Source organism: Coptis chinensis, chromosome 9 (genome assembly GCF_015680905.1).
Source record: "Coptis chinensis isolate HL-2020 chromosome 9, ASM1568090v1, whole genome shotgun sequence".
Lineage (NCBI taxonomy): Eukaryota > Viridiplantae > Streptophyta > Magnoliopsida > Ranunculales > Ranunculaceae > Coptis > Coptis chinensis.
In genome coordinates, this window is record NC_141464.1 from 84,920,205 (window position 1) to 84,945,899 (window position 25,695).

General features: G+C 35.9%; 1 protein-coding gene and 2 long non-coding RNA genes across 3 annotated transcripts; 1 reads left to right on the forward strand and 2 right to left on the reverse strand.

Moving 5' to 3' along the window:
- The first annotated feature begins 1,864 nt into the window (after nt 1-1,864).
- On the forward strand, nt 1,865-14,200 carry LOC147479052 (polyamine oxidase 1-like). Its single transcript, XM_086583264.1, has 9 exons — nt 1,865-2,088; nt 2,228-2,477; nt 2,654-2,800; nt 3,328-3,574; nt 3,671-3,814; nt 3,901-4,050; nt 4,302-4,556; nt 13,756-13,837; nt 13,950-14,200. The coding sequence occupies exons 1-9, from the start codon at nt 1,968-1,970 to the stop codon at nt 14,027-14,029; spliced, it is 1,476 nt and encodes a 491-aa protein (XP_086439390.1). The 5' UTR covers nt 1,865-1,967; the 3' UTR covers nt 14,030-14,200.
- Nucleotides 14,201-16,004: 1,804 nt separating this feature from the next.
- Nucleotides 16,005-17,415, reverse strand: LOC147479053 (uncharacterized). Its single transcript, XR_015209086.1, has 3 exons — nt 17,311-17,415; nt 17,098-17,182; nt 16,005-16,993 (listed from the first exon to the last, which is right to left on the reverse strand). It is a non-coding gene; the product is annotated as an uncharacterized LOC147479053 (long non-coding RNA).
- Nucleotides 17,416-17,499: 84 nt separating this feature from the next.
- LOC147479054 (uncharacterized) lies at nt 17,500-20,045 on the reverse strand. The gene is made up of 4 exons (XR_015209463.1): nt 19,939-20,045; nt 17,998-18,038; nt 17,750-17,827; nt 17,500-17,665 (listed from the first exon to the last, which is right to left on the reverse strand). It is a non-coding gene; the product is annotated as an uncharacterized LOC147479054 (long non-coding RNA).
- Between the last annotated feature and the right edge of the window lie 5,650 nt (nt 20,046-25,695).

Here is a 25,695-nt window from a genome sequence, read left to right on the forward strand (position 1 = left end):
CAAAATTTTCTGCACTCATTCATTTTTAACATTCAAATTTGTAAAAACCCCCCATTCAAATTTGCTCCATTTTTCAATCTCTCATTCATTTTTCTCACCAATTAAATTCAACAACTCAATAAGCTTTATACTATCTTGCGTATCTTCATCAGGCCATTGAAGAATTAAAACATTTTTAATAGCTACATGAACTTCAAGAACCAGTTTATGACAAATCGAAATACCCATACGACTTTGCCCCATTTGCACCAATGAATCCTGCAACAAACCCATTTGTAGTTCCCTCCACCATACCAATTATCACTGTACACCCGAAACTGTACCTCCTACTAACCCTATCACTACACCTTTGATGGTGCCACCAGCAGGCAATCAAGTTCCCTCATTTCTCGCAGTTCCTATTGCACCGCCAACAATCAATAATCCAGTCCTGCATCAGTTGCGACAAGATAAAGTAGATTTGTAAGCTCACCAATACTTGCAGAAAGTTTGCCTTCAAAACTATTTTATGCCATATTCAAAAACTTTAAGCTTTTCAAATTGGAAATTCCTTTAGGGATTTTTCCTGTCTGCACTAAGTTCCTCCAGTTTTTTTCCATATTCCCAATTGTCTTTGGTATTCCCCCCATTGAACTTGTTGTTTCCAATTATTAGATAATCTAGCTAGGCTAGTCAATCTTCCTATTTCTGATGGTATTGATCCTGTAAGTACATTCCTGGAGAGATATAATCTTACAAGTCCGGCCAAACTTCCAATATCTGGGAAGATAGGTCTATTGAATCTATTTTGACTAGCATCCAAGTATGACAACTAGCCCTGTTAGATAGATTCACCAATATGGAAGCTAGATTTCCAAAGAAAGAGTTTACACTGAAGTTCTAGATACTCTAAATTCTATAAATTCACAATCTATGCTGGAAGACTTCCTAAGAAAGAATTAGTGTGTACTGATAATTCTCTGAGGTCTCTGAGCAATCCAATGGTTGATGGTAATTAAGCTGACAGTAAATTAAGTTGTTTTCGTTCAACACTAATTGTTTCAGCATCTTCAGGTTAGAAAGAACTGGAGGAAGTGTATGAGTTTATCCTAATTGTTAGATTGTTCTAAATTTTTGTAGAATTTGGAGTAATTTTTTAGCTGAGTATGAGTTGAGTTTAAACCAACTCTAGTTAAACCGAGTTGACTCAGTGGAACCAATTCCGATATTTTTTGTTGTATACTTTACAGTTTACACTGAGGAAATGAAGAAATGGGTTTGTCCTAATTGTTTGGTAGTTGTTTTGTTCTTGAGTTGTTGAATTTGATTGGTGAGAAAAATGAAGGAGAAATTGAAAAATGGGGCAAATTTAAATGAGGAGTTTTTACAAATTTGAATTATGGGCAAATTTGTCAATATACAAAATATTAACGTGTGTTACATAGAAAATTGACGGAGTGGGAGGGGCAATCACTAATGATTTTGAAAATTGAGGGTTTTCACAAAAAAAGGTACAAATTTTGGGGGCTTATGTAAAAAAACCCCAAAATTTTATGGTATTGAATAAATATTTGTGTATTAGAATAAAAAAATAATTATTAAATATATAAAAGGGAATTATAATTTATAAATTAAGGTAAATGGTTCGACCGGATCAAACCTAGGTTCAACCGGGTCCAACCATTTGAATAGAAAATCGGTTCGATGACTGGTCTGGTTTTCAAAACATTGGTCAAAATTTTGGTTTGATTATCTTGTTTTGTTCAACTCCCACATTATCCAAAATTACGTGAACAACCCGTTAATATATAGAAGTTTTATAGAACGCACTCCGGTTACCGTTTTCTAAACACTGTATAGAACGCATACCGAGAAGTACAATCTTGGTTGAGGCTGTTTTTTCATTTTACATGTGCCAATACTATATTTAACATTCTCGTCCATTATAAATAGATAGCTAAGGAATAGCTAGAGATTGTAGGAGAAAAATGGTTGCCAATGTTGCAGTACTCCTTGTTATGGTTGCCATCAGCAGCAGCCTCTTCATCTCCAAAGCTGTGGCTGTCGAGGCGACACCAACAGTTATCATAGTTGGGGCAGGAATGTCCGGTGAGTATAGTACTAAGTGCTTAGGCTCACCCGAGCTGGTACATTGCACTTGCACGAGCATCTAGCCATGAACGTAACTCCTTCATGAGCCTTCGTTCTCCTACCTCATTTCTAATGCTTTGTTCTTTCACATTTTCAGGGATATCGGCAGCCAAGAGGCTTTCGGATGCAGGAATAAAAGACATATTAATACTAGAAGCTACTGATAGAATTGGTGGTCGTATTCATAAAACCAATTTTGCAGGACTATCTGTAGAAATGGGAGCTAACTGGGTTGAAGGAGTTAATGGTAAAGAAGTCAACCCCATCTGGACAATGGTGAACAAGCTCAAGCTCAAGACATACTACTCTGACTACGAAAATTTAACTGCAAACACTTACAAGCAGGCGTATGTAACGGCAAATCAAACACTTCCACATACTTGCAGCACTATCATAGCTAGTCATATACATTTTTATGCAAACATGAATAGTATTAATAGGCTTAGCCAGCTTGATTTAATGTACTAAGTTTTATGATATATTTGTTCTTATTAACATTTTTTGTTACTTTTTTATTTTGAAGTGGTGGACTGCACGAAGAATCCATTGTAAAAGCAGTCTTTGATAAATCGGATGAACTCTCGGACTTCAGTGAAACGTTATCGACGTCTATGTCATCACGGAAAGAGGAAGATATCTCGATCTTGACATCTCAACGACTTAAAAATAAGTAAATTAAACTCCCTAAACTCTTTCAACATGAATATGTATTATGGCATAAGGTTTTCTCCACGTAGCCTAGCAGCAGTAGTACGGGGAAGAATGCCGAGCGCAACTGTTGGTGCAGACTGTTCCATAGATGCGCCAATCCAATAATGCACTAGAGAATACACATAAATTAATGTTGAGAAGATAAAATCTTGAAAAATGTGATTACAGCAACCCATTAAACATTTTAAAATAGGAGGCAATTTCGCTCTTATGCGGCCACCCGCGTAGGAGTATAGGACAGATAACTCTCTTATGCTAGTATCACTCCACCACAATAATGAATTCTTTTTACTGTCAAGTCTTTTTACTTAATTGGTAGTGGAAAGTTGAAACTACATGCTAAAGATCGATGTCTTTGCCCTTTGGGTTTTATTGTCTTGGTTGATAATTTGTGAATCGACGAGTTCAATAAAAAAAAAGAGTAAAGAAAAGACCGATTACTTCCCAAATATGTTTAACTCTTTCAGTTTCAAATTACTCATGCAGTGTCCCATCAACTCCAATAGAGATGTCTATCGACTACTACAAATATGACTATGAGTTTGCTGAACCACCAAGAGTGACAAGTTTACTAAACACAGAACCTTTGCCTACATTTTCCAACTTTGGTGAGGATCTTTATTTTGTTGCTGACCCCAGAGGGTATGAAAGTGTTGTTCATTTAGTGGCCCAAGAGTTCCTTCAAGTTGACAAATCCGGAGTTATAACAGATCCCCGACTTAAGCTTAACAAGGTGAATAAAAATCAGTACATGGAATTTGATATTTTCTTTTCAAATATATGCTAGAAAATCACTAACATGCTAGAAAATCACTAACATGCCATATAGGCGGTTATAGAGATACGCCATTCAAGAAGTGGCGTGATCGTTAAGACAGAGGATGGCTCAGTATATAGAGCCGGATATGTAATGGTGTCGGCGAGTGTTGGTGTTCTTCAGACTAATCTCATCAACTTTGAGCCCGACTTACCGGTTAGTCTATCTCTTGGTTTACTAACTAAATTAAGTCAATACCTCTCTCTGGATTATAAAATTTTATTTTGTTATTTTTGAATCAGACATGGAAGATTATGGCAATATATCAATTCGACATGGGTATTTACACCAAGATTTTCCTCAAGTTTCCATACAAATTTTGGCCAAGCGGTAATGGCACGGAGTTCTTTTTGTATGCGCACGAAAAGAGGGGTTACTACACAATTTGGCAGGTAAATAGATAAGTATTTTCAACTGAATTTTTTTTTTTTTTTTTTGTATCACCTTCAATTGGATATGACTATATGAGTACTTACGCACCTAGATAGGGCCACTGTTTTGAACCCTTTTCGTAAGGCCCGTGTTTCATTCTTGCAAAAGTTCACCTAAAGCAAGTGGTGTCTAAATTTAAGTCTAAATTGCACATAATATATACGCCTTAACACTATTCAAGAATTGAACATTTATGACTTCGATTTTGTAGCAACTGGAGAGGGAGTACCCTGGAGCCAATGCTCTTTTAGTTACAGTAACTGACGATGAATCAAGAAGAATTGAGCAGCAACCAGATTTTGAAACCAAAGCCGAAGTTATGCAAGTATTGAGGGACATGTTCGGTAAAAACATCCCAGAAGTAACTGATATACTGGTTCCAAAATGGTGGTCAAATAGATTCTACAAGGGCACATTCTCAAATTGGCCGATTGGAGTTACTCGATATGAGTACGATCAGATAAGGGTAATATATTACGTCTCAATTTCTATATCTATATCTATCTATATCTATATCTTTTTTTTTTTTTTTTTGATGCAATCTATATCTATATCTTAATCTTAATCTTAGTATTAAAGCTCCCACAAGAGGTATTTTTCAAACCCTATTAAAATTCCACGTCATCTCCTATTAAAACGGAAATCCTATTTGAAAAACGGAAATTCTTTTTTACAATGAGAATTCATCTCTTATTATAACGGAAATTCTTCTCCTATTAAAACAAATTCTATCACTTTTAATTGAAGCGGGAATTCTTATCCTATTAAAATAGAAATTTCTCCCTATTGAAAATTAAGAAAAAATCTAGCGTATCTAATTAAAACGGGAATCATTCTCATATTAAAACTGAATCTCTCTCCTAATTGAAAAAAACGGGTTTTTAAAACTTAATTTAAAACAATTTGTTATAAAATTAAAACGGGTTAGCAACTAAAACGGTAGTCCCAATTTTTTTTAAAAAAAAAAAAATCAAAATAGCTAGTGCATATACACGGGCCTACAAGCTAGTCTTAATATTAAAACTCCTACAAGGGGTATTTTTCTAGCTCTCTTAAAATTCCACATCATCAATTTCTATTAAAACGGGAATTCATCTCATATTGAAAAGGAAAATTATATCACTTCTAATTTAAACAGGAATCATTATTCTATTATAATGAAAATTCATCCCTTATTGAAAAAGAAAAATCTAACACTTCTAATTAAAATGAGAATCATTCTTCTATTAAAAACGGGAATCACACTTCTAAATTAAAACGGGATTCCTCCCCCTAATTAAAAAATGGGGTTTTAAAACTTAATTAAAATAATTTATTGATAAATTAAAATGGGTTTTTAAGACTTGATTAAAATAATTTGTTAGGAAATTAAAACGGTTTAGCAACGAAAACAGGATTCACGATTTGTTATAATTGTTTAGCAAGTTTTTAAAAGAGCCGGTGCGTATGCACAGGTCTACTTTCTAGTCTATATCTATATCTTAATATTAAAGCTCCTATAAGGGGTATTTTTAACTCTATTAAAATTCCACATCATCTCCTATTAAAACGAGAATTTCTCTTCTATTTGAAAAATGAGAATTCTCTTCTATTATAACGAGAATTTTATCCTATTAAAACAAATTTAACACTTCTAATTAAAGGGAATCCTTCTCCTATTAAAACTTTATCTTTTCCAATTGAAAAAAAAATTGGATTTTAAAACTTAATTAAAACTTAATTTAAAACAATTTGTTAAAAATTAAAACAAATCATTGACTAAAGCGGTAGTAAAATTTATATGAGTTAGAAAAAAAAATCTAAATGTTTTCAAAAGAGGTTGCATATGCACGGGCCTACAAGCTAGTCTTAATATTAAAGCTCCCACAAGAGGTATTTTTCGAGCTCTATTAAAATTTTACATCATCTTCTATTAAAACGGGAATTTCTCTCCTATTATAACCGGAATTCCTATCCTATTAAAACAAATTCTAGCACTTTTAATTAAAGCGGAAATCATTAATATATTTAAAATGAGAATTCCTCCCCTATTGAAAAGGGAAAATCTAAGCATATCTAATTAAAACGGGAATTATTCTCCTATTAAAACACGATATCTCTCCCAATTGAAAAACAGGTTTTAAAACTTAATTTAAAACAATTTGTTAGAAAATTAAAGCGGGTTAGCGACTAAAATGATAGCCCCAATTTTCTTAAAAAATCTAAATGTTTTCAAAATAATCTTATGCATTTACGGAGACTCAAGTTAGTATCTTAATATTAAAGCTCCCACAAAGGGTATTTTTCGAACTCTATTAAAATTCCATGTCATCTCCTATTAAAAGGAAATTTCTCTCTTATTTGAAAAAAACGAATTTTTTATTATTATTATAATTATAACACTTTTAATTAAAACGGGAATCATTCTCCTATTAAAATGGAAATTTTCTCCTATTGAAAAAGAAAATCTAGCATATCTAATTAAAACGAGAATTATTCTCCTATTAAAAAGGGATCTCTCTCCCAATTGAAAAAATGGGTTTTAAAATTTAATTAAAACTTCATTTTAAAATAATTTGTTCAAAAATTAAAACGGGTTAGCGACTAAAATGGTAGTCCCAATTTTCTAAAAAAAATATAATTTTTTTCAGAAGAGCCGGTGCATATACACGGGCTTACAAGCTAGTTTTAATATTAAAGCTCCCACAAGGTGTATTTTTCTAGCTCTCTTAAAATTCCACATCATCAACTCCTATTAAAACGGAAATTCCTCTTTTATTGAAAAGAGAAATTTTAGCAGTTCTAATTAAAACGGGAATCCTTCTTCTATTATAATGGAAATTCTTCTCCTATAAAAAAAAAAAAAAAAATCTAACACTTCTATTAAAACGGGAATCATTCTCCTATTAAAAATGGGAATTACACTTTTAAATTAAAACGGGATTCATCTTCCAATTAAAAAACGGGGTTTTAAAACTTAATTAAACCAATTTGTTAGGAAATTAAAACGAGTTAGCGACAAAAACATGAATCATAATTTGTTGTAAAATTTATATATGTATAGTTATAATTGTTGAGCAAATTTTTAAAAGAGCTGGTGCGTATGCACGGGTCTATTTTCTAGTCTTAATATTAAAGCTCCTATAAGGGGTATTTTTCGAGCTCTATTAAAATTCCACGTTATCTTCTATTAAAACGAGAATTTCTCTACTATTTGAAAAATGGGAATCTTTCTTTACAACGGGAATTCCTCTCCTATTATAACGGGAATTCATTTCCTATTAAAACAAATTCTAACACTTCTAATTAAAGAAGGAATCATTCTCCTATTAAAATGGGAATTCCTCCCCTATTGAAAAGGAAAAATCTAATATATCTAATTAAAACGGGAATTATTCTCCTATTAAAACATGATCTCTCTCCCAATTGAAAAAATGGGGTTTTAAAACTTAATTAAAACTTAATTTAAAACAATTTGTTAGAAAATTAAAACGGGTTAATGACTAAACGGTAGTCCCAATTTTCTAAAAAAAAATTAAATGTTTTCAAAAGAGCCGGTGCGTATGTACGGGCCTACAAGCTAGTCTTAATATTAAAGCTTCCACAAGGGTCTTTTTCGAGCTCTATTAAAATTCCACATTATCTCCTATTAAAACGGAATTTCTCTCCTATTTGAAAAACGGGAATCTTTTTTTACAACGGGAATTCTTCTCTTTTAATAACGGGAATTTCTCTCCTATTAAAACAAATTTTAGCACTTCTAATTAAAGCGGAAATCATTTTCCTATTAAAATGAAAATTCCTCCCCTATTGAAACGGAAAAATCCAGCATATCTAATTAAAACTGAAATTATTCTCCTATTAAAACAGGATCTCTCTCCCAATTGAAAAAATAGATTTTTAAAACTTAATTAAAATTTCATTTAAAATAATTTGTTAAAAAATTAAAACGGGTTAGCGACTAAAACAGTATTCCCAATTTTTTTAAAAAAATCTAAACGTTTTCAAAAGAGCCAGTGCGTAGCACGGGCCTATAAGCTAGTTTTGTTTATTTTTCCCAAAAAATTTAGTATTGTTGGAGTTATCCCTCACATGAGGAGAGAAACAGAGCTGGAGAGAAACGGAGCAAATTCGGGATTCGGATTCGTCAGGGAGCCATGGGCGCCGAGTTCCAAGATCGTAGGGGCGACTGCGCCAAAGGGCGACACCACTTCCACTTTGTTTTAGCCGACGCGCTCGGAAGAAGCGCCAGCGTGTCTAATTTTCGTGGGCTTCGCTACAGTAACCGCGAAATTTGGTTTTTTGGAGATAAAACCAAAATCAAGGTTTTGGAAAACCTAACCAAGTCAGAAGGATTGGAATCCAGACTAAAACAAAGAGAGAGAAACCCAATCTTGAAAGCTATCAAGATTGAGAGATAACATTTACAGAGATACAACCCTGTAAAGAGATAAGAGTGATCTAGTAAGGTGAGAGACTGAAAGGAGAGATTGTAATCTTCCTTCCCACTTTAATAAGAACTGGCTCTTGTGGAAGTAGGCATCATTGGCCGAACCACGGTAAATCTTTGTTTTGTGGTTTGCCTTTTATTGCTTTTACATTATTATTTGTTGTTGATAGTTGTTTAGCGAGTTGGGCATGTTAGTATAGGTAGTTGGTGATATTTAGAATTTATCTGGAGTTGAAGTGTGTTCATACAAGTTATCTGTGTAGTGGGGGAACCGATTGGTATTGGTATAATCCCCAACAAGTGGTATCAGAGCCTTGGTTAGAATAGCCTAGGGTGTTATCCGAATCTTAGTCAGAAGGTGTTTGACAAAATTCCTAAGAGAATATTTGAGGTTAAATAACTTGTAGAGATGGACCATTCCGTAAACACTCGTATGATAAGTTTGAATAGGAATAACTACACCATCTGGAAAGCCAAGATGGAAGACTTGCTATCCGCAAGGACTTGGCACTTCCATTGAGAATGAGGAGTAAAACGGAAAAAGACCGATGAAATTTGAGTGGAAAAAGCTTGACTGAAAAGTGATTGGATACATTCGACAATGGATTGAGGATAGTGTCTTTCACCATGTGTCCCAAGAGACTACAACCCGATCCATGGAAGAAACTTCAAAAGACCATATATATGAGAGGAAGGGGTGGAAACAAAGTGCTAGTCGTTAAGAAGTTTGCGGAACCACGAAGTACCAAGATGGTTCTTCAATGTCCGAAAGCATCTTAATGAAGTACATAATATCATCAATCGGATGCATTTGATGAAGATCGATTTGGGAGACGAAGTTGAGGCTTTGTTTCTATTAGGCTCTACCCGAAAGTTGGGGGACATTAGCGGTTTCTCTACATGGAGCGACCCAAGGATGGAATTGTTACCATGGAGATGGCTACCATGTCTTTGTTGAATGAAGAGACTAGAAGGAGTGCAAAGAAGCGGCTCCTCACCACTCAGAAGGTCCTTTTCACGCAGAAACGGGGAAAGGTTGAAACGAAAAACCATCTCGTTCTAGAGGTGATGGCGGAAATAAATCTAGGGGTGAAGCTAGAACTCCTAAGGCGGAGAGGCAATGTTACTATTGTGCCACCAAAGGCCACTTCGGATATGAGTGCGTAACGAAGAAGATGGATGAGAAGAATAAGCGCGGTACATGAAAACATGGTGCAGGAGAGCGAAACTGGCAGGAGATACTCACCGCACTAGTCGGCGACCTAGTGGGAATTGTGTCGGTTGTGGTGTGTCTTTGTCTTAGTACCTCATGTCGATATACGAGTGGGTGATAGATCTGGGGAGCATCCTATCCGCCACACCGCGATGGGGATTCTTCACTACCTACAACCGCGGGAATATGGTGAAGTAAGGATGGGTAAATGCTGGTGGTGTCTCAAGATTATAAGCATTGGAGATGTTCATGTAGAAACCAATGTCGGCTACACCTTGACACTCGAGGATGTAAGATATGTCCCCGACATATGGTTAAAGTAATTTAATTTGGTGGAAATTAGATGACGACGGCTTTGTAAACCTCGTTTGGTAGCGGGGTATGGAACCGAAAGGCGAGAGGTTCCATTGTAGAAGCGGGAGGAAAGAAAACTTGCTCTCTTTACAAAAACACGGCTAGTTTGTGTAAAGTAGAAGCGCGCGTAAGAAGAAGCTTCATCCGAACGTGGCACAAGAGCGCGGTCACACGGGCATAAAAGGGATGGAAGTTCTTGCTAAGCAAAAGGCCTTGCCGGACATCAAAGGTACACATTTAAATACATGTACTCATTGTTTGGTAGGAAAGCAACACGGGGGTGTCTTTCCAAAGATTCCCGTCTCACGAAAGGACAATCGCCCTAAACTAGTGCACACGCGGACTTATGTGGTCCTATGAGAGTAAAGTCCCACCGGGGAGCTTCGTACTTCTTGACATTCATTGATGATCGTTAAAGAAAGATATGGGCCTATAGTCCCGAAGACCGAGGATGAAGTACTTGGCGTGTTTGAGAAATTCCACTGCATGGTGGAAAAGAGATGGGAAGTTGTTGAAGTGTATCGCGCTCGGATAATGGGGGTGAGTACATTGGGCCATTTGAAGAGTATTGCGTGAGTCACGTGGATTCGTCATGAAAGCGGACCATTCCCCAAGACACCGCAACAAAATGGAATAACAGAGAGAATGAACCATACCATTGTAGAGAGGATGAGATGCATGTTATCTCACTCTAAGCTACCTAGAAGCTCTTGGGTAGAAGCAATCGCATCTGTGCGTGCATGTGATCAACTGTCGCCGAAAGCCTCCGAATAGTAATTATCCGGAGAGTATGGTCGCAAAGATGTTGATTATGGATACTTGAGGGTATTTGGGTGCGGGGCATTTGTGCATATTAGAAGGATGAGAGATCCAAGCTTGATGACAAAGCCAAGCGGTGTATTTTTAAGGTTATGGAGATGAAAAGTTTGGTTACAAACTCATGATCCGATTAACAAGAAGGTAATCCGAAGTCGAGATGTTGTGTTCTTAGAAGACCAAACCATAGCAGAGACTTTGAGGAGGGTGAGAAATTCTGAGGCTTTCACCAATGATCTTGTTGATTGAACCGAAGTTCTACCGTGGAGCGTCGTAAGAGCATTGAGAATGCAGAAGAACCATGAGTTTGAAGCTCATGATGAGAATCCTATTGCTTCATAATGGGATAGAACCTATTGGTATAGAAGATGCGGATGAGATGCATGAACCACCACCGAGCAAGCGAAGTGCATCCTCCCGAGGCACCGGCCAGATGGGGCGAGGAGGTCCGGCGAGAGGGAGACTAGCTTCAACCGGTATCCACCACATAATGCGACGCGTCTACTATCGGATGGTGGAGAACCCATGTACTATCAAGAGGCACTTGAAGGTACGACAAGGAAAAGTGGTTGAAGGCCATGCATGGCGAGATGGATTCTTTGCATAAGAATCACACTTATGAAGTTAGTTGAGAAACCCACGAGGGAGAAAAGTTCTCAAGAATAAGTGGATATACAAAGTCAAGCATGGGAGAACAATCCTCACCTGAGCCAAAGCTTCGCCTTGTTGTGAAGGATTCGGTCGAAAGGAAAGGAATTGACTTTGTTGAGATTTTCTCTCTGTAGTGAAGATGACTTCTATCAGGGTGGTATTGGGTATGACCGCAAAGTATGAACCTAGAGGTTGAAGCGACTAGATGTTAAGACAACTTTTCTTCATGGAGACTTGAAGAAGATGTCTACATGGACCGACGAGGAGGGTTTGAGGTCAAAGGCAAAGGAGCACCTAGTATGCAAGCCGATAAAGAGCTTGTATGGGTTGAAAGCAAAGCACCGAGAGACGGTGGTACATAAAGTTTGATTCCTTTATGGCGAAGCAAGGATACAAGAAGTCCGCTTCGAGATCATTGTGTGTTTGTTAGAGATTTCGGATGGAGATTTCATTGTCTTTATTATTGTATATGTGGATGATATGTTGATAGTTGGCCCAAACATCAACAAAATATCAAATTTGAAGAAAGACTTGAGTAAGTCCTTTGAGATGAAGGATTTGGGTCAACAAAAGCGGATACTTGGGATCGCGGATCACTTTCGTGATGCGAGAAAAGTGGGAAGTTGTGGCTTTCAAGAAAGCTACATTGAAAGGTGTTGAAGAGATTCAACATAGATAAAGCGAAACCCGTCGGTTAATAAAACGGTGGCCAATTCCGCATGACCAAAGAGATGTGTCCAAAGGGTGAGCATGAGCAGAGTCAGATGGAAAAGATTTCTTATGCATCCGCAATGGGCAGTTTGATGTATGCCATGGTGTGTACTAGACCGGATATTGCCTTCGCCATTGGGGTTGTAAGCAGATTTCTGTCAAATCCGGGTAAGGAGCATTGGGAAGGTGTTAAGTGGATATTGAGATATCTCAAAGGCACTTCCAAATCGTGTTTGTGCTTTGGTGGAAGTAAACCCTTACTTGAAGGCTACACCGATCACCGGACATGGCGGTGATGTTGATTTCGATGAAGTCCACCTCCGGCTATCCGGTTACTTTGCGGGGGAGCGGTTTCTTGGCAATCTAAGTTGCAAAAGTGTGTTGCCCCTCCACTTCTGAACCGAAAGTACATTCGCCACCCGAGTGTTGCAAAGAGTTGCTATGGATGAAGAGGTTCTTCGACGAACTAGGGCTAAAAGTAAAGCGGTTTGTAGTTCTATGTGATGACGGTCGAGGCGCCATCCACTTCGAGCAAGAATCCGAAGTTTTCATTCTAGATCCAAGCACATACACGTGCGTTAATTATCATTGGATTAGAGAAGTACTCGAGGACAAGCATTTGTGTATCGAGAAGATCCATACCGACAAGAGCGGGTGGGATATGATGACCAAAGTCTTACCGAAAGGAAAGTTTGATGTTTGTTGTGCTATTTTTGGAATGGCAAAGACCTCCTCTGATTGATTTGGAAATTGCATGGAGGAAGCCCCCACATTTTGTGAGGAGGGGAGATTGTTGGAGTTATCCCTCACATGAGGAGAGAAACAGAGTCGGAGAAAACGAGCAAATTCGGTCGGATTCACGGCGAGGCCCGCCCGCCGAGTTCCAAGATCGTAAAGAGCGACCAGCCTTCGGCTTCCGATGTTTTTAGCGACCAGCTCGAAAAGCGGCGCCAGCGTGTCTAATTTCGTGGGCTTTTCACGGTAACTCTTGAAATTTGGTTTTTTGGAGATAAAACCAAAATCAAGGTTTTGGAAAACCTAACCAAGTCAGAAGGATTGGAATCCAGACTAAAACAAAGAGAGAGAAACCCAATCTTAAAAGCTATCAAGATTGAGAGATAACATTTACAGAGATACAACCCTATAAAGAGATAAGAGTGATCTAGTAAGGTGAGAGACTGAAAGGAGATATTATAATCTTTCTTCCCACTTTAATAAGAATTGGCTCTTGTGGAAGTAGGCATCATTGGCCGAACAACGGTAAATCTTTGTTTTGTGGTTTGTCTTTTACTGTTTTACATTATTATTTGTTGTTGATAGTTGTTTAGCGAGTTGGGCATGTTAGTATAGGTAGTTGGTGATATTTAGAATTTATCTGGAGTTGAAGTGTGTTCATACAAGTTATCTGTGTAGTGGGGAAACCGATTGGTATTGGTATAATCCCCAACAAGTATGTGGAAAATTTAAGCACATGTTATTCATTTGATGTAGGCACCTGTTGGAAGGATTTATTTCACCGGTGAGCACACAAGTGAGCACTACAATGGTTATGTTCATGGTGCATACCTTGCAGGTTGGTAATCAAGATCAGCATATATAATAGTGATTTCAAGTTGCTCACTAGAAAACTGTCTAGTAATAATCATTTGTAGAATTCAGGTTTAACATTTCACGTTTTTTTTCAGGTATTGATAGCGCCGATATGCTGATAAAGTGTGTCAAGGGGAGAATGTGCAAGTATGATGTAATGCCGAAGGGGACCTAGTGTCGATACCAATATTAATTAGGATTATTAAGTATTTAATCTTGCTATGACCTTCGGCGTATGGTCTGGTCTGTTGGAGAGTTCGGCATTTTTCTTTGGGTTTTTTCTTTTTGGCCTTTTTTCTTTTACTGAAAACAGTTTCATCTCAAATAAATAAGCAGTATTAAATTCCGGTGGATAGTAGTAGAGGTCAATAGGACCTTGCTTTCGCTAATATTGCATGTTCTTGATTTGCATTCACATTTATGTTATGGGACTTCTGGGGAGAGATAGATGTCAATCACCATATATCTTCCCAGACGTGGGGACTGGAGGGAAATTGAAGAGCAGTCAGCTCCATCGTATTCCTCTGAGACTCCCAGGATATGGTGATGCGTCAGGCTCAAATAAATTTGAGATCTAGCTTGGGCTTGTAAGCTAAAAATGCGCTAAAATTGCTCGCAATGTATCCAACTATTTTAACTTTCTGGGACTTATTGAGCCTATCACTCTTCCAGGTCCGCCCCGACTCCATAAAATGTGCAGTCGTGCAGAACACCTTCTAACACAAGCCCACAACTACCGTAACTAATCTGCTTATATATATACTTGAGTTGTTGAGTAGGAAGGTAACCATCATGCCCTCCCACTCCAGTTCCCCACAGTGCAAGAGTTTAACTGTACAGGTGACCTTTTCCACGATGCAACAGTTGGTAGTCTAGAGTATAGTAGAAGCACCACAACCTCGATCTAGATCCTACCAAGTCTTTTTGTATGTATGTTTGCAAAGGGTAAATCCTCCACGATAAGATGATGATTGATCAAGTTAATGCTGCACTTCAATAGAGAAATTGGCTGTGTGTCTAAATCTGAGAAGATTCGACTCATTCTAAAGATGAATCTATTTTCCAATATGACAAACCATTCGACTTAAAAGTAATAACCTATTTGAGCAATACCATTATCAAACGTACATATACCGAGTAATTGGAAAGATTTGTGACAAGCAACTGCGATATATATGGTACCAAATCAATAGGACATATATCCACCAAAAAAAATGCCGTGGCTCTCCTATTTTAGGGTGCAAGTGGATATCCAAATATTCGAATCGGATTCGGATATTATTCGAAAAATCGGATATTATCCAAAAATTTCAGATATCGGATTCGGATAATTTTTTATATGATTACGATAATGCCATATCCGCATCCGAAAATATCCTATCCGATTTAAAATTTTAATAGTTATTTATATATAATTTATTTATTTATTTGTTTGTTCTTTTTACGGAGTGTGGAATTTTCACGCTGCAAGAAATTTAGATGGGTGATCAATATAATATTCATATCTCATAGCTCAGCATAATTGCATAATTGTTAATATTTATCCGAATAATTTAATATATCCGCACCCATTCGACGGGTTCAAAAGCTAGTCTATTTGGATGGTTACAATGAAAGTGCGCTATAAATAAGGAGAGAACGATCTCTCCTTATCATTTGCCATAAACCACAAGGCCACCTAAAATTTCAAAGACGACCGTCCTGTATTATCTTTTCCTATAAAACCTAGAGCCAACAGACATGACTATTAGTGCGAAACACATATTGTCTACACAGGCTTTGCTCTTTGCTTAGGGATGCAATTGGCCTCCACTCCTCTCTCTTCATGTCACAAACGAACAACTGATCATTGTGTTGCACCACAAGCTTCAAGTTATTATGTACCTCCATTATATCAACTTCTCTCGGTGCAATGACGCAGACGTCCGTGAACACAAAGTTCCCAGGATTATCTCGTAACAAGTAATCATCAACAGCTGTTTCATTAAATATGGTACCAGGATTATCCCGTAACAAGTAATCATCAACAGCTGTTTCATTAAATCTGAGTTTGACAGTTTCAACATTTAAAGAAACTAAGTAATAGGTATCATCATCCACTACCAACCAATGCAACTCCTTGTTTATAGAAGAGTGAGACGTCCTAGTCAGTCAATTAGAGTGATTATGTTGTCTTCAATGTCCCAAGGCGGATTCTATTGCTGTCCAATATGGGGATTCCTCAATTGTGCACCTTCCAGGATATAACAACCACCGTGGCACCGTGTCAAAAGGGTTACCACAACTTGAGACTGTTTTCTTTCGAAAGAGTTGAGACTCGTAGCATTTTTTTTTTGAACGAAAAGACTTCAACAATGCAATTCTTAATCAGTGTAATAAATTTTTCCAGAAAATGGCCTCTACTACTCGTCTTGATGGTGGTAAGCCCTTCAATTTGTACTCCGTTTGTTGTTTGTTTAAAGGTCGTTGTATCATCAGTTTAGAGAAACTTGCATTAGAGGTATTTGTGGATTGAGCATTTTGGTTTTTGCTAATTTTGTTCTCTATCAATATCACTATCACTAGAGCTTTTGCTATTGTTACCCATTTTGATAAGTTAATGAAGTCTATATTTCTCGAGCAGCAAAAGCAATACTTCTAGGATTCCACAGTTTTGTCCCGCAGAAGTAGTTATCAGTTAAATGACTTAAATCTTATCATCCACAAACTACTGTACTTAGACCTGGTGTCTTTGATGTTTAGGTTGCCAAATGTGTGGAAGCCAGACTGACTAAGCTCATTGTGTTGCTGATATTTTCGCAGGTGATGCTCTTTTTCTGAATCTGGTATACTCAAGACTTTGTTAAAATAAAAGATTACGATCAAATTATATAAATGTTAGACTAATATTTTGAGTTCTAGTTGAGTCATGTACTCAAGACATTGCACAGCCCACCAAGAAACCTGTAAAAGAAATAAATGAATAAAAAATAAATGTCCGTTTAGTGGGTGTAATTCTCAGAGTTCATACGCAGTGTAAACACTTATGTGTGCATACTTCCATCTAAGCTTTCGCTTCCGTAACAAGCAAAGCAGGGAGACCTTCTCAACAAAATTAATCAGTAAGCCAGAATTCTTGCTTCATAATACATTCCAGTATCTGACAGGACCAGTGCATGTAAGAGAGCGAAGCATAAGTCTAATTATGTTATTGATAGAAATTTGATTTGAGGGAAAAAACTAGAAATGACCAGCCCTAATCACCTGCTGTTTTCTGGAACTAGTGGTCCTCAAGGCAGCACGCGTGATTTTTTGGGAGGAAAGTACCAGCTCAAATATATGTGCTCACCTAAACATGTATTCAGTGGTTGAAAAGTTAGATGTTTACAGATGTTCATGGGCATTCGAAAATAAAATGGTGTGAGTGTGTGTACGTGTCCTTTTGTGTGGATATGACGCTTAACTCAGAGTACCCACCAAGAGATATCCAAAATTTCCTACACATGATCAATACTTGGAATAATTTTCTGAAGAAATCTATAAGATGGTCTTGAATTTGAATCACCAGTACAAGATATACAATTTACCAAGTGGAAAATGAATATCTGTTCATCACATATTTGTTGAAGCCTATTAGACTTAGTACATGGTGAAGCAGTTGATATTGAATGTAAATAAAAGCGAAGTGGACAGCCGTAACAAAAGCAACGTAAAACAAAAGTCCAACAGGGAGGATTGAAGGCTGACCTTGATACATTGATGTATCCGGAAGCAATTCTATCCTACATTATTTGTTGGGTAAAGAGGGTCATCAATGTGAATTGGATCGATGCTACGAAAACGGTGTAAAACCATTAACTAATAAAACTTACATAAACTTTACTGAACAAAACAGCTAGGCAAAATATCAAGTTACCTATGCCCACTTTCTCTATTTGCATAAACTCCACTTCCTTGGATGGATATACGCATTTGGCGTGGATTGAACACATTTCTGAACAAGCCACACAAAAGAAAGCTGTAATTTATTTGATCCAATAAATTCTCGGGCCATCAGCCCCTGACTATACTACGGAGTTTTCAATATGAAGACAAGTTAAGAACATCAATTAAATAATGCAATCAGAAATAGATTCCACTTTCAAAACCAAATATATAACATACCCAAAGAAGTAGAGAAAATCCATAAACAGGCTTCCAACGTTCTGCATAAACGCCCAGAAAATGTGACTAATACATGGAAATGATTCTATCACTTTAAGAATTATACAAATATTCAAATATGGATGACATGATAACAATTCCAATGCCTGAGGTAAGGTGGTATCAAACTGCATCCAAAACATTCCTATACTAGTAGGGCAAATACTTCAAGCAGACCGTATGGGTTGGATTGGTCCGGATATAGATAAAACTGATCTGCCTATTAGAGTCCAGATAATTATAGTACATGTTTTAGACTTTTAGAAACCATCGTATAATTGTTTATACACGGAAATATGGAGGAAAATAAAAAGATAATTGTTTATATTTTGCTAAAAAAGATCGGACACAGTCATGCAAAATGTGCCTATTAGAGTCCAGATAATTAAGTTTTTGCCACCAACCTATCAATGAACTCCAGGAGTTAAACCATTCTTCTTCAAAAACCAGGGAAGCTTTCTTAATATGAACAAAATAGAACCTATCACCTATGTAATCACAATATACCTCTCTAAGTTGCAAGGAAGAATTCTACGGTTATCTGTCAATTATACTAAGCACCAAACTCCATCATTTTAGATGGAATGCATTTACGAAGTGGAACATTTATCCATTTCATTTATTCAATCGAAATAACTGTCTATCTAAACTCACAAGAAAACTGAATCAAGCCTTATGTATCAGCCAATGTACCAATTAGGAAACCTCCATATGGACGACTCTCATACCAGGACACTGCTACCAAATGCTTCAGATTAGGGAAGCTCGTCTTGGTCGGCCTCCGTAAAGAAATATTTTCCTTCAATAAAATTGTAGTGTGTAACCTGATAGTTACAGTTTTATGGTTTAATTTCAGATGATTCATGATCCCTTTTCAATCAATACCTTTACATATTTATAATCAATACATTGACATATTTATAATCATGTTCTCAAAAGCCACCTTTAAAATCCACGATACCCTGAATTCAGTAGTTCCATACTCCAGGTCATAAATTTTACATTCTTCCTACCAAAGTTTCCCGTCCACATCACTTTTTGAAGAATCAATCCAGATGGTTTCCTAAACTATCATCTGTAGTGATTCTCCAGGATGGACAACATGTTATGGCTTATAGGCAACCATCCATTGGCATCTATTTCTCCTCCTTCAAGATTGGGGGCTCCATCTGTCAATCCCAGACACACTCTTCTCTTACAAGATGGTACTCCAATCCAGGACAAACTAACATGTCTTAAGCCTGAGAGACTACCCCACACCAGATTATAAGACTTATCCTTTTGCCTTGGAATCTCATTAACGATTTTCTGCCCATTTCAAAGACTTCCATTTTCCCATTATTACTTCCACGCTATGAGAAACCTATGATGCAATTGGGCTTAACAAAAGGAGGTTGCCGACAATAGAACTTGCATACTACTACAACAGTTCCATTTTGGCACCTTATACTTTGGGGTCGATGTAATTTATCTTCAGAATCTTCCCATTCTATAAGATCTTCTATTATTTATCATATCAATCCCTAATGAATCATGGCTGCAGACTTCAAGGAAGTAAAGACGCATAAAATTTGAAAAGACAAGCAAGGATAACAGGATTCAGATGACCGCTTGTAACAGAGATTCAGGGCATTACAAAAACAAATGTTGGTACTACAGAACTTTCTTTTAAAAACATTAAAAAAAAAAAAAAAAAAAAAAAAAACAAAATAACACAAAACTAGCATATTATACTGTTAATTGCATGGGTTTGATGTTGAGCAGTTAAAGTCAATGAGATATATTGACCAAAATCACCAAATCTTTAAGATATATTAAAACTCGGCAGTTTGCCAAATTCACAAGGTTCGCATAAAACTAATCTCAACTAGCACCAATTTGCAACGAAAATTCAAGATTTACTTGGTTAATAGGCCGCCCAAGGTGATACTCATGCTGAAGAAACCATACCATAAAACCTGCACAATAAAATGAAATGATAACGTAGCAAGAAGCCGTGTATAAACCATAAGACACAATATATTTCTAACTTCTTTTCCCTCACATATACAGAATTATGGCATTGTGTACACCATTTCTAAAAAGTCTCTATGGTTTATTCTTTTAAGCTATAAAACACAGTTTTAAACTCTACTTATCTATATCCAGTGGCAGCTCAAGGTAATCGGGGCCATAAGCAAAGTCCCAATAAAATTGTTACATCTTATAGATCGATATGATTTGTTTATATTATTTTATATGAATACAAATGCTTAGTTTATTTAACAAAAAATTTAGAAGATAACAATTATTGTAAAAATTGATCATAACATTTTCTTTTTTCTTTCTTGAATAGTCTCCCCCACAAACATTTTTTTTTATAACAAAAAATTTAAAAGAGAACAATTATTATAAAAATTGATCCTAACATTTTCTTTTTTCTTTCTTGAATAGTCTCCCCACAAACATTTTTTTTTATAACAAAAAATTTAGAAGATAACAATTATTGTAAAAATTGATCCTAACATATATTTTTCTTGAATAGTCTCCCCCACAAACATTTTTTTTTTATAACAAAAAATTTAGAAGATAACAATTATTGTCAAAATTGATCCTAACATTTTCTTTATTTTTTCTTGAATAGTCTCTCCACAAACTTTTTTTTTTAATTGAATTTTATTGATAAAAAAAACATAAATACAAAGTGAAGTAGAAACATAGGAGTGTTGTGAGGGAGATCTTCACATACAGAGAGATCTAAGATAAAGCACCACAAATACATGAGGAAGAGTGGAAGAATAAAAAAATATCCTACACCTATAACATCATAGCAGATCATAGCCAAACAACAATGTCACAAACTTGAAATTTTAATAGATTTATTTAACAAAGAATTACACAAGAGAGAGAGAGAGAAAGAGAGATTCTACACTAAATTAAACAATATATAAAAACCAAATAAGACAAAAGAATGATATAAATAATATTGAAGTGTTGACTTCAATTTGATAAATTGTCATAGGGTGTTGAAGAAGTTTAATTAGTTATGGAGGCATGCATGTTTATTTATTGGAGAAGGCGAAAATACTAGGGAAACGAAGGGGTTTAATGTGATTTTCTAATTTCCAATAAAGCACCATAAATACATGAGGAAGAGTGGAAGAATAAAAAAATGTCCTACACCTATAACATCATAGCAGATCATAGCCAAACAACAATGTCACAAACTTGAAATTTTAATAGATTTATTTAACAAAGAATTACACAAAAGAGAGAGAGAGAGAGAGAGAGAGAGAGAGAGAGATTATACACTAAATTAAACAATATAGAAAAACCAAATAAGACAAAAGAATTATATAAATAATATTGAAGTATTGGCTTCAATTTGATAAATTGTCATAGGGTGTTGAAGAAGTTTAATTAGTTATAGAGGCGTGCCTGTTTATTTATTGGAGAAGGCGAAAATACTAGGGAAACGAAGGGGTCTAATGTGATTTTCTAATTTCCAATTTTTCAATGTAAAACCGTTTATCTAACAAATTAAAATAAATGAAAAACAAATATTGAACTTTTTTTTCACAATAAAACAATAATTGACTTAGAACTGTAGGTGGGCTAGGATATATTAGGCCCCTTGGACTGCGGGCTCTAAGCGGCTGCTTATTTTGCTATAAGGTATAACCGGCCCTGCCTATATCTGACCCTACAAGCCTATGAATCTACATTCATAACTTTATAGAATGCAGCTTATCTATGCAGTATAGTAAATAATAATAGAATTTGAACAAATAGCTTAGGACACGGGATAGGCACTGACGAGTTGAAAACCGTTTGAATGGTAGTCCACCTCTACAAATTCATTTCCCATAGTTAAGATAACCTTCACCTTGCCGCTTTGCGCCGTCTTGTGTACAACACAAGTTATTAGCATGTACAGCGACATCTCCAGTTCAATGTTTGTCCCGAGGAACAGAGTTGAATATTTGGGCGGTCTCTTCTACCAACTAAACTTCACCTTGGCTACTCTGGCATCAGGCCCTGCGGTTTCAGAAAACTCTTTCTAGTGTAAGTAATGATGAAGGCCGGTGGTCTCCAGTCGGCGAGTGAAGTGGCTGCGCTTGGTCTCCCTGCATAAAATGTGTTTGAAAGCACATGAATATCGCCCTTGAAACCAGAATTTCAGGAGCCAGTTTTTATATGAAGTTCGCGTGGAATCAATGATACTGTGCCTCCTTAAATGGTTGTACACGTACATTATGAAAGGTCGTGTGTCTATTACCTCATCAATAAACGCACTTTTGGTTTAGGTGGTGGGGTTCCTATGGGACACATGGTTGCTGACCGATGTAAACATATGAGGACCGCACCCAAGGTTTAGCTCATAGTCTACTGTAGGTAAGAGCCCCTGGTCCAGCATCCATAGCTTGTTACACGCCCTCGTCAAGTCTGTAAGGGTGTGTTTGTTATGATGGAAACACTATGAAAAGGAAAGGAAAATAAGAGTGGTCCACCTTTTCCATAGTTTTGAAGGCGTTTGTTTATCCATGGAAAGGAAATGGGCTTTTCCATATGGAAACAAAATCATAGAAATGGAAAAGGTTTTGTGTCTTTAGCTAACCCCTGAAATTTTTGTGGAAAGGAAAGGAAATAGATAGATAGGACTTACTACTAATACACCCATGACCCAACAATACAATTATTCCTTTCCATAGCTTTTGCAAACAAACATGATTATTCCTTTCCCCAGTTTTTACTTTCCTTTCCTCAGTTTACCAAACACATACTAAATTCTTCATCAGTGACAAGTTCTCCAATGGCCCAATCTGGGTCCATTGAAAATTGAAATTAAAATATACGAGACCAAAAACAAAATTAAAAGATACGAGACAAAAAACAAAAGTTGACAACTACATATATATATAACACTGCATATACATGGCTTTGTCCATCCCACATTAGGCCTAAGCCATCCCACACAGATTAGGAACTTGCATAGCATGGATAGCATGGCTTTGTCCATCCCACACAGATTAGGAACTTGCATGGCTACATGTGCATCTTACGTGGTATATATATATAATTATATTTTTTTAAAAGGGTGTCGAGGATAACAGATGTTGAAATTTATGCATATCATCCACAAAAACTTATCGGTGTGCTCTCTCTCTCCAAACTATTAGATCTTACCAGTGTGTGTGGTAAGTAGGGATATTTACATAAGTAGGGACTAGATATTATGATATGATTAGATCTCTCTAAACTCGATGATGTGTTTTTAGTGGTTCTCCTTCTCGCAGTAATGTTAAAATTATCTTGTTTTCCCTGAACGAATCAAATAATTGTTAAGTTATCAAAATAATAATAATAAAAAAAAAAAAAAAAAAAAAAAAAAAAAAAAAAAAAAAAAAAAAAAAAATCAAATAATTGTATAGTAGTAGCATTATGGTCTTTACCATTGCATACCACTGCCTCGACTCTCAAGAACTGTGTTTCCACCATGTGATCTTCATTGCTAACATGGAAGCCGGATTGATCTTTAATTTGTTGTTATATTGTGGAAGAAATGAGCTTAATGTAATGTAGATTACTTGGCATGGATGCGATTCCTGCGTATAGCCGGTGATTTCACTAATATTTGTGTATCACGTCAAACCAATTTTGAGGGGGTTGTTGCTTCTTTGAAAGAAGTGATCATGTCCATTACGATGTAAGAAAGACTGTAATTCGAAGACGATATAGAGTTTCAATTACTTATGCCACCACTTTGCTCCTGGTTTTCACTGTGTTTCCATGTACTTTATTTTATGGATTGTAGAGTCCTTAAGAAATCATTTTTATGGAAATCAAAGTCTACAGTCTACACCCATTTTTCAATGAAATATAGGTACACTTTTATCTGCTTATTGTTGATTGAGACATGGTTATGGTTGTCACCATTAGAGAACTAATACACTTGATATTGTTAGCCTATCAGTACATACCATTTTATGTCAATTGATAGGTACACTTATTGTTCTTCACATATATATGTTTGGTTTGCGAGTTTTATTTGTGCTGTACCATTTGAATCCCTTGATTATTAATTTAAATCTCGTAATATTATTGTGCTGTACCATTCAATGGCGATGTTTTCTAAAATACCAAAGATTCATTAAAAAATAAAGTTATGGTGTAATTCAATGGCGAGCTCAAATTCCTATTTTAAGTTTTACTTTTGCCACCAGGCTTTTTAGATTCATTAAAAAATAATAGTTATGGAAATCTAATGCTTTGTGCTCACATTCCTGTCGCTCAAATTCCTATTTTAACCTCGAGAGTTTGTCTGATTTGGCAAACCTGCATATTAGGCTTTGATTTATTACTTATTATTGTGGTTACACCATAACTGCACTTGCAAAAAAAATTTCATTTACTTGGGAAAGTTCAGACTGTATGTGTTTACCATGTCATTTGCATTCAGTCAGTATCAACCTACATCAGGATTCAGATTGATATTTTTGGATTTGACTTCATAAATGGCTTTGAAACTAAGTTTACAATTAGTAATTATAGTTACTTGTGTTACTGCTATGTTATTTTAAAAGTCAACTGGTCATACTATTTAGCTAAGAACTTGTTATTGCGCAGATGTAAATCGGTCAAAAGGGGAGAGTTGATTGATATTTTTTTTGATAAAATTCATAAATGGCTTTGAAACAAAGTTTACAATTAGTAATTATAGTGGAAGGTATTCTTGCTATGTTATTTTAAAAGTCATGGCTGGTCATCCCTTTTAGCTAAAAACTTGTTATTCTTGCGGATGTAAATCGGTCAAAAGGAGAGTTCAATGTATTTTTGATAAAATACTAAAGGAAATATGTTGACTTTTAAAAGTTACTTTAATTTATTTTTTTTTCTACTTTAGGCTTTGGTTTAAAAGTGTATAATGGATTCTCTTGGTGTCGAGCTTGGTTTAAAGAGGAACTTTACCTTTTTTGAAGGAACCCATTCGGACAAAACGAAAACTGAATGGCAAATGCTTGAGTATTACAGTTCGGCTTCTGATAAGACCCCCGAAAATAGTCATTCAAGAAAGGTACATCTTGTACTTGTTAACATTCGTCAATCCTCGCCTATCTTCAGTTGTTAATAATTTTATCAGTTGCGTGTTTGTCTCTTAAAGGTTATTTTGACCGTGTGCCGTATCTTGCAGGGGCGGCTCAAGATAATCTGGGGCCCTAAGCAAAGTTCGGGAATCTTCTATGATTAATATATACTAATAAAATTTGTTATATATATATATATATTTATTTATTTATTTTTATTTTTATTTTTATTATTTATTTTTTTTTCTCACAACATCTTATTGATTTGTTTACGTTATTTCATATGATCCCAACTTTTTCTTTTTGTCTTTTTTGAATAGTCTTCACACAAACTTGAACTTCAATTGATTTATTTAACAAAAAATTGCAAATAGAGAAAGAATGTAGAATAATTATACACCAAATAAAACAAATATAAAAAGAAATAGAGATTATAGGGAAAACCCATAAAAGGCAAAAATATGATATATGTAAGATTGAATTGTTGGCGTTATATATACTTGATTATTTGTTATAGGGTGATGAAGAACTTTAATAAGTTATGGAAGCATGCTACTTTTTGTTAGAGAAGGCAAGGGAACCGAAGGAGTTTAAG

Coding starts and splice junctions, on each gene's coding strand:
- LOC147479052 (XM_086583264.1), top strand. CDS start 1,968: ATGGTTGCCAATGTTGCAGTACTCCTTGTTATGGTTGCCATCAGCAGC. Junction 3,815..3,900: donor ACTTTGAGCCCGACTTACCG/GTTAGTCTATCT, acceptor TTTTTGAATCAG/ACATGGAAGATTATGGCAAT. Junction 13,838..13,949: donor TCATGGTGCATACCTTGCAG/GTTGGTAATCAA, acceptor GTTTTTTTTCAG/GTATTGATAGCGCCGATATG.